The 9450-nt window shown below is 56.2% G+C and overlaps 1 protein-coding gene across 3 annotated transcripts; it reads right to left on the bottom strand.

Moving 5' to 3' along the window:
* Positions 1-2620: 2620 nt before the first annotated feature.
* On the bottom strand, positions 2621-9450 carry MPST (mercaptopyruvate sulfurtransferase). 3 transcript variants are annotated; one of them, XM_024761534.1, is made up of 3 exons: positions 9383-9450; positions 5126-5746; positions 2621-3208 (listed from the first exon to the last, which is right to left on the bottom strand). In XM_024761534.1, the coding sequence occupies exons 2-3, from the start codon at positions 5718-5720 to the stop codon at positions 2910-2912; spliced, it is 894 nt and encodes a 297-aa protein (XP_024617302.1). In that variant the 5' UTR covers positions 5721-5746; positions 9383-9450; the 3' UTR covers positions 2621-2909. The 3 variants fall into 3 exon arrangements, with proteins under 3 accessions (XP_024617302.1, XP_024617300.1, XP_024617301.1); XM_024761532.1 differs by having other exon boundaries at positions 5126-5747; positions 9288-9407; XM_024761533.1 differs by having other exon boundaries at positions 5126-5969; positions 9288-9403.

Here is a 9450-nt window from a genome sequence, read left to right as displayed (position 1 = left end):
CAAGGTTGGCAATCTTCCAGCTGTTCCTGACACAGAGCGGGTGCTCAGCAAATATTTGCCAAGTAGACAAAAATTTCATCATCCCCGTTGTCCGATGTTGCAAGTTCCTGCCTGGAACACGTGGGGCGGGTGGGACAGGTGCTGGCAGAGGCCTGGACTCTGCAGGGAGTGGTTAATTAATTATTCTGGGAGTTCAGACATGCAGGAGGCAGGGCAGGGCTCAGGGTGGCCCTGGGTCTTTCCTAGCCAACTCCTGCAAAGTTAAACCAAGCGCAGCTCCGAGAAACCTAGAAAGGCACATCTCCATCTCCCTTCTCCTGCTTCTGAACCTGTCCAGATCCATGGAGAACCTTCCCAGGAGGAAAAAGCCCCAGCTCAGATCAGCCGGGGTTCCTTGCTAGCGGGATAGGGATGGTGGGTCTGGGGAGCGGGGTGGGAGCCTAACCAAATCTCCTTGCTTAAATCTCATGACTCAGCTCAAGGTGTCTCCTTGTGGAGGCTGGGTGACACTTGGCCACCTTCCGTGAGCTTGCCATGTGTGTTTCCAAACCCTGAGTTCCACTCCCTTCTCCCTTTGATCCTGAAATTGGGAAAACCAACTCAGGTTTTCCTAACCCACTGGAGAGGCTCCTACTCTGAGAATTCTAACTCCAGTTAGGCGCCTCTCTCAAAATAGCTGTGTGCCCTTAGGCAAATCACTCAACATCTCTGAGTCTGTTGTAAAAGAGATCATTTCACTATTTCTCTCTAAAAATATACCACAGGCCAGTTTCTCCTTCCTGGCTGGGAGGCTTTTCCAGGGCAGGGACACAATTCTCATACTCACGTTCCCCGCCCTGCCCTCCGACCGCCCCCCGCCCCCACAATGCTGGAGGTACAGGAGGCACTGAACATGCTGAATAAGTAAAAGCCCTCTAAAAAATAACAAGAACACTTGATATTGACGCTGTGCCTGCCACCAAGCTAAACAGTTTCTATGGATTCTCTCACTGAACCCCCATATTGCTCAAGGAAGGTACGATTACTCCCATTTTAAAGATGAAGAAACTGAGGCTCAAAGAGGCTCAGCCATGTGTCCAAAGTCAGGCAGCCTTGCATGGGGCAACAGAGCCAGAAGCCAGATCAGAGCCTCACATGTGTTTGCTGGCAAACCAAGCTCCTTGAAGAGGCAGACATTTCTAGAAGAGAAAATGAGGTCTGTCTGAAACCAGTGCGAAAGGAAGGAAGTTTCTTAACTGTTAAATTCAGCCCCCAGGGGAAGGGGTTTATGATGGGCAGACAGGGGTCCCCTCCACGTGGGGATCCCTGTCTACAGTGGTCCTGGCTGCTGTGGTCAAGTGTGGCCACTGCTCCTACAGCATTGGTGCTTAACTGGGGGGTGATTTTTGCCTCTTGGGGGATATCTGGTCATATCTGGAGACATTTTTGGTTCTCACAACTAGTTGGTGCTGCTGGCATCTAGTGGGTAGAGGCCAGAAATGCTGCTAAACATCCTCCAATGCACAGGACAGTACCTACAACAACAAAGAATGATCCAGTCCAAATGTCAGTCATCCCGAGTTTGAGAAACCCTGAGCTGGAAAGATGGGACTCAGCACGGGGCTCTTGGCCAAGTCCTTGTCTGAAATCCCTTCTTCTGAAGTACGTATTGTTCCCATTTTATAGATAAGAAAGCTGAGGCTCAGAGAGGTGGGGCCTGCTTTAGACCTCTTATTCAGAAAACCAGGATTCTGTCCTGTTGGTCCCCCACAGATCCTGTGGTCTTGGGAGACACAACTCAGCCTCAGAGGAAATGTGTTGGGGACTGTAGGTGAGAAAGAGTAAATTCTGAGAAATCTGGGTCTGGTTCCAGCTCTGTTGTGAACCCATCACGTGACCTTGGGTAAGTCACTGCCCCCTCTGGTTTTTTTTTCCTTCTAGGGTTCCCCCCAGTGCTGGCTGACACCTGGCCCTTTGCTACCAAGATGCACCTGGGAGCTGGAAGATGGGGAGGGGTAACCCAGAACCCAGGTTCTGACAGGGGGAGCCTGGAGCCTTCTCAGACACCCATGTCTACCTCTGCACAAAGACAAACGCAGAGGGGGAACAGAGCCCCTACTGGGGAAGCCTTGGGGGAAGGGTTCTCCTTGAGCAGAAAGGATCAAAGCCCCAGACTGCCCACCCCTGTGGAGCTCCCAGAGCTTAGCCTCCAAGTGTGACTCTCAGTCGAGAGCTTGCTTCTCCTCCGATTTGGCTAAACTCTGCCCTTCTCCAGAACATCCTGGCTGGGCTGACACAGTACTCCACAGCGTGGGATAGCTTCCCATTAAGTTCTAGAACCATCTCTGTCTTGAAATGAGATGTATGGCTTACCTGCAGGGGGTGTTTGGGTGTGATTCCAGACAGAGCACAGCAGATGCACCTTAAATAGCCCAGAAGCCAGAAGGGAGACCCCAGCCATAGAAGTAGAAGACAGTTCGCTGGGAGACATTCAGTCACAGGACTGGAAGGGCTCTGGGACCCCAGCACCGCTCAGAAGGCAGGGACAGCATCCTCAAGACCCTCCGGCTCCACGAAGCTCCCTCGCTGGGCATGTTGGAACCACTGGCCAAAGAGCCGAGGAAAGCTGAGGCAGCCTCAGTTAGAAGGATTTAGCACTTGACTGTTTTATTTCCTCAATAGAGGGGAGGTGGGGCTCCAGCTCAGCACCACGTGGGCAGCTCCCCTCCCCCTGTTCCCGCCACCACCTTCTCTGCTGCCTCCACTGAGAGCCCACGAGGCAGCGGAATTGCTGGCCTCTGGGATGTCACCCTATGCACCACCTGGGTTGGAGGAAGAAACCCTATACTGGTCAAAGCAGAGTCAGAACCACCAGGCTGGGCACTGCTGGTGGCTGGGTGTCACCCGAGCTTCCTGTGTCCCGCCAAGCCTCAGTGGGTCTTCCCCCGGCCCTCGGAGATGACATCCTCGGGCTGGGCGCGCATGTACCACTCCACCCAGGAGCCGTCATAGAGGGGCACATCGGGCTTGCCGCAGAGGTAGGCCCCCAGGGCCACGTGACAGGCTGTGACGCCGGAGCCGCACGTGGCCACCAGGGGCTGGGACAGGTCCACCTTCTTGTCCTGGAAGAGGCGGCGGATCTCCTCGGGGCTCTTCTCCAAGCCCTCCTTGGTCATGAATTCCGTGAAGGGGATGTTGATAGTGCCAGGGATGTGGCCGGGTTCGATGCCTGCAGCGGGAGAGCGAGATGCAGGGAACAAATACAAGGGCAGTATGAATGGCCCCTGCAGTACTGAGAGCCTTCCATGCAGCCACGCGCTAAACCCTCTGTAAGCATCGTCTCATACAGTCCTCACAGCCAGGAAGCCCGGGCACTGTTTACAGGAATCCCCGTTCTACAGGCGGAGATGCTGAAGTTCGCAACTGTCCAAAGTCACACATCTAGCAGACTGCTGCCTGGAATTTGAACCCAGGCCTCAGCTCTGAACCCAGGGTGGCTACTGTCAGAGGAGGGCTGTCCCCATACCTCGAACCCCACCAAGCAAGGGAACCTCCCTGCCGGACCGATGTGGCAAATTAGAGGCGCGCTTGGCCAGGTCTGAGGCTGTGGAGTGGGGACGATGGGGACGGTGATATTCTCCACTGATTTAGATGGAGCCTGTACACAAATCAGCTCAGCCACCCTGACAACAGGCCTGCTGGGTGTTTACTGTTAGCTCCCATTTTACGAATGCGCAAGCCTGCTTGAGGTAAGCATTAAGCACCCCTGTAAAGAGCCACAGCCAGGGAAGCACGTGTTAATTTTATCACTTCCCGTTTCTTGAGTGCATCCTGTGTGTGCAAACACGGAGCTAAGTGCTTTACACACTACACTTGCTCTCATTTGACCCTCACTGCATCCTTTAAGCTCTGTGTTCTACCCTGACTTTGACATGCAGAAGCTGCAGTTCCGAGATTAGGTGACCTGCCAGACGTCACACAGCCGGTGCGACCTGCGGCTTATAAAGCAGAAACTAAGACACCACTGTAAAGCAATTATGCTCCAATAAAGATGTTAAAAAATAAAAAATGGTTGGCTATCAGCAGTTTCCTGCAGTTTGACCTTATGTCAACAGCTCTGCAGGGTTCCGTGTAGCAGGGACCTTGTGAATTCACCAGATCTCTCTGGGGTATCGACTCCGTCCAGCTACTGGGTTAGTCTTTAGGATGCGCTGGGAGCATGGTGGCCCTCAGGTCACCCCAAACGGTGCTAGGACAGGGTGAACCCAAGCTACTCTAGAAACAAAACAGAAGCTCCATCCAACCCTGATTCAGGGGAATGGGGGATGCCCTTCAGGGAGAGCTTCCCAGAGGAAATGGCAAGATCCTTGCACCCGCCTCGAAGCGGACACGAGACAAACGGCTGGGGGATTACTGGCTGTTCACTGCAGGTAAAGGTACTGGAGTCCAATGCCTGGCTGCTTCCTGAGATCTGGGGCAAAGCAGCCATTCTAAGGTTCCATATCCCCTTCGGTATGATAACAGTACCCATCTAAAAAGCTCACACCAAAGGGGTCACTGACCCACCTGCGTTGTGGGGACCCCTCCCCACCTGTGCTCCTTGCCCGGGGAACCCAGCCCATGGGCAGAAGCCCTGCCCCAACCCAGGCGGGCAGCCATTTCCGCTCCAACCTGGGGCAGCTACCTCTCTCTCTACTTAGCACCGCTCTATCCTGCCCTCTGCAAGACTCTGGTCCCTCTGAGGGCCTTTCACTCTCCACCCCAGACTCCTCTTCCCCGGCTTCATCCTCCTCAGAGATGGTCCTACACCTGATCAAGCCCCCTCTCTTTGGGGCTCTTCCTCAACTGGGCCTGCCCACCCCTCCTATTTGGCAGTGACCCCTACATCCATAGTACTGGGGTGGGGCTGTTTGGGTTCTCACACTTATACTGGGCCCCCTGGGTTCCCAACTAGTTTGGGGTGGAGGTGGGACAAGTATTATCGCCCCTACTTTAGAATAACGCCAGTGAGGCGACCAGAAAGCAATTCTCGGCCCCCGCCCCACGCGGTGGCCTTTAAAGGCAAGGGCGAGGCGAGGGCAGTGCTCAAGGTGCGCCTGACCCCGCACCCCAGGGACCTCCCGGGCCCCTCGCACATCGGGGTTACCTTCTCGGGGCTCGGGCTCGGTGCCCCGGAAGCGGCCTGCGGCGCGGGCGTCCACCACCTGGAAGCGCCGGGATTCGAGGTTCTCCTTGATGTCCTCGTACGTCTTGACGTAGGCGGGGTCCAGCACCGCGTGGAACTCTGAGGGCTCCGGGCGGCTCTTGCCCGCGCTCAGCGGGAGGCCCTGGCGCAACCAGTTGCGGAGGCCGCCGTCGAGAATCGACACGGTGCGGTGGCCGAAGGCGCGGAACATCCACCAGACACGCGGCGCCGAGTAGAGGCCCTGATCGCTGGCGTCGTAGACCACGACGTGGGTAGAGGCGCTCACGCCCAGGCGGCCCGCGTACTCGGCAAAGTGCGCAGCCCCGGGCAGCATGTGGTCGTAGGGCGACGTGCGGTCGCTGCACCGGTCGATGTCAAAGAAGGCGGAGCCCGGGATGTGGCGCTCCTCGAACTCGCGGTGCGCGTCGCGGCCCAGCTTGGGCAGGTACCAGGAGGCGTCGAGCAGCTGCAGGGGCTGCCCGGCCCGCGGGGCCCGGAGCGCTTCGGCCACCCACTGCGCCGACACGAGCGCGCGGAAGAGCTGCTGCGAGGCCATGGCGGCGGCGACACTGGGGCTGCAGGCCTGGCCGACAAGGAGGATGTCAGGAGGGAATCGAGGAAGAGGCCGGCCGGGCCGGGGGTGGGAAAGGCCTGTGTCGTTGGGACTGGGGCGGGGCTGCGGCCAGGGCCGAAGGGGCGGTGGAGCCCAGGGAGGTCAGAGTCCAGGGAATGCGGAAAACCAGCGGTGGTGAACCCAGAGGCAGACGTCGGTCACCGGGACCTTCCCTCTGCTTTCCTGCCAAGCCTTGGATATATACACAGAGCAGTGACCGAATGACCGTGACCCCTTGGCGGGGGCCCTCACCGGTGCTTGCTGCGGGGTGGGTAGGGAGAGGGCCCAAGCAGGGGAAGGCCCCACTGGCACTTTAAGGCAAGTAGGGGCAAAGTCCCTCCCTAAGACGTAGCTCAGCTTTGCTTGCAATCAACCAAGGTCCCTGGTGGAATTCACTCATTCATCAATCATTTATATAAGCAGCCTCAGAGGAATAGCAGCTGGAATTGACTGAGTCCTCCCTATGTGCCCTTTAATTCTCACACCTTACACCACTGCGGGACACAGGGGAGGCTCTCAATTATTTGCTGCATGGGTAGCCTCAAGAAGGTTGCTTTTCTCCTCACTGTTTCACAGAGGGGACACTGAAGTTCACAGAAGTGCACTAACTTGACCAAGGTCAACAGCTAAGAAGTAGTGGTGGTGCCAGGCTTCACACCAGGCAGTCCAGCAAGTTCAGATTTTGCCCCTGGAGTTTCCTCTCTGGAAATAGTGACTTAGGGCCTCACTCCCTCCCGGCCCCTCCTCTCCCTTGCGGGCCAGTAGCTCAGTGTACAGCAGTTCACCAGCGCACCATGACAAGTCAACTCACGGCCTTCCAGGGCAGAGATGCTCCAGAGATGCTCCAAACGGGCAAAGCGCCTAGGCAAGCACCTCCCCCCACCCCCCCACCCCGCCCACCGTCCGCCCTGTCCAGTAGGTGCCTTTGGGCAGGGTAGAGAAAGGTGCCCCTTCAGCCAGGCAGAGGCAGAGCCTCACCAGGGCACGGGGCTGGGTGAGTGGAGTGTGAGCTGCAGGTCAGCTCCACTCACCCCCCAGCCATGCACCCCCTGTGCAGGGCGCAACCTTGCATTCGTACCAGGCAGCCCTGGCGCCAAGGGGAAGGGGGTGGGTAGAGAACGGAGCGTGTTGTGGAGTGCCCCTGCGGGCCATATACTAATGAGCACCACAGCCTTCGGTAGTGACTGTGGGGTTGCCTGTTTCTGAATAAGACCACTGGTGGCTAGAGATATGCCTTGCCCTCGGTCACAGAGCTGGTCAGGGGCAGCCTCAGGATTTGCAGCCAGGTTGCAACTTCTCAGGCTAGACTTATTCCCCAGCCCCAGGTCAATGACGACCAGGGCCTAAGGAGTCCACGGCGGATTACCTGGTGCCCAGCGCCCTCCTGCAGTCTCGCTGCAGCCTGGCTTTTGGGAACCATGTTTTCCACGTGGCCAGGCCCTATGCTGGACACTAAGAAACTCCTGACTTTGTCCGGCCCTGGGAGTTAAGGCAGCCACAGGCCTGCTCAAGAGACAACGTAATTGCAGAATTTCTGGAATTCAGTGGGAGCACAGGGGGGCCGCTAGCTCAGCCTGGGGTGGGAAGGCTGGGGAAGGTGGGAGGAGGGGAAGTCCAAACTGATTTGCTGCGCTCAAACTGGAAACCACAGTTTGACCTTCAGGGTGAGGCTGCCAAAGAGGCTTTGGCTAAGGAGCGATCCCCGTGCAGTGCCTGTGGATTCCGCCGCAGCTAGATAATTTTGGGGGATACAGCGGGCCCCTACTTGAAGACCCCATTGTGAACCACAGCGGCCCCTGCCCCCTCCCCATTCTTGGGGCTCCTTGGTGTTTTCCCCAAGGATCCATTTAGAGTGGAAAGAACCCTGATTTTGGAGCCAGAGCCCCTCCAAATCAGTGCAAATCCACTCCCCTGCTTAACTAGGAGTGTGAAAGCGGGCATGTGAGGGTCCTTGCGCCATTTCCATTTCTTAGAGTGGAGCTTCCAACCTTCACCTCTTACAGTGAGGTTAAATAATGAACGTTGAGGTGCCACCATAATGCCCTGCACATGGCTGGTTTTAATCATCATTAAAAACAGCTTCGGGCTTCCCTGGTGGCGCAGTGGTTGAGAGTCCGCCTGCCGATGCAGGGGACACGGGTTCGTGCCCCGGTCCGGGAAGATCCCACATGCCGTGGAGTGGCTGGGCCCGTGAGCCGTGGCCGCTGAGCCTGCGCGTCCCGAGCCCGTGCTCCGCAATGGGAGAGGCCACAACAGTGAGAGGCCCGCGTACCGCAAAAAAAAATCCCATTATTTCTTCAAAGTTACTTCATAGGTGGCTCATCCTGCCACACACACACACACACACACACACACACACACACACACACGCTGCCCCCTATGCTGGATTGGCAGTTCTCAGAAAGGACCGTGGGAGGTAGAGGAGGTTCCGGAAGAGCAGGCTGTGTGTCACTGAAGGGTGTGGACCAGGTCCCCTGGCCCTCTCCGGGAGTCAAGGACCCCAAGACAAACAGGACAGCCCCAGGCCCGTCTCCAGAGTGTACACAACTGTGCTAGGGAAAGGGTGAGTCCCAGGCTGCCATCTGGGGTGGGCCCTGGAATAAGAGGGCTCCAGTCAGACTGGGCATTCTGCAAGGCCTTCCCCAGTCTCGCCCTTCCTGGCACCCTCTCTCCCTTGACTGCAAAGCACAAAGCTCAGAGGACTCCCTGGGTAAATGCTTATCAAAGTATGAATTTTTGCAACTTTCGGTGAGAATATAATTGTTTCAGAATAAAAAGAATTTTTTAAAGGGGGATGAGAAGAGCATTCCAGGCATGTATAACAGCATATGTAAAAGCTGAGTAGGGGCAGTGGTGTCCCCGCCAGCTCCCAAGAACCAGTTGTTAGATTTGCAGGAATTAGGCCAACTGGTTGTTAAACACAGCCACCGTTAAAAATTAAATTATATACATTCACAATGAAATAGGTTAAATTAAGGACAAAAGCAGTGTTTTAAAAGTATGTGGAAGAGGGAAGACATATGGGAACATATGTATATGTATAGCTGATTCACTTTGTTATAAAGCAGAAACTAACACACCATTGTAAAGCAATTATACCCCAATAAAGATGTTAAAAAAAAATAAAAAATAAAAAAATAAAAGTATGTGGCTTCAGGGATGAGCAAGGTAAACAAAAGTAGCCCCTGCCAGGTGGGTTTCCCATCGGGCTTAACAAACAGCCTGGCCTCACTGCCACCGCAGGCCGCTAGGCAACTCGCTGGGCCTCTCTCTCTGGTCTTTAAATAAGTTTCTGGCCTACTCCGCAGGGTTGTTGTGGGAAGTAAGTGACACCCGTGGGAGTACCCAGTAAAGTGCCTCACCAAGCAGGCCCCGACAAATGTTAGCTCCATTTCACTCAAGCAAGTTCTTTGCCAGTTTGTCCTCCTGGAGCCTCTGGGTCAGCTGGCCTCCCTGGCTTCTGATCGACCTCCCCCTAAAGAAAGGCAAGCGCAGCGCCGCAGCAGTTACCCCAGTCTCGGGCTCCCGGCTTCCGGGTTCGGCCATGGCCCAGCGCAGAGCGCCCCCTCCCCGCGCTCTCAGCTGTCCCCCGCTCCCGCCACCACCCTGCGGCCGGCCAAAGGGAGGAGACTCCGGCACAGCCCACCCCGAGGCCACTCGGAACCCTCAGCTG

The sequence above is a fragment of the Neophocaena asiaeorientalis genome, unplaced genomic scaffold (assembly GCF_003031525.2).
Source record: "Neophocaena asiaeorientalis asiaeorientalis breed wild unplaced genomic scaffold, Neophocaena_asiaeorientalis_V1.1 scaffold473, whole genome shotgun sequence".
NCBI lineage: Eukaryota > Metazoa > Chordata > Mammalia > Artiodactyla > Phocoenidae > Neophocaena > Neophocaena asiaeorientalis.
The sequence above is the reverse complement of the archived record's forward strand: the minus strand, read 5'-3'. Positions and strand labels throughout refer to the sequence as shown.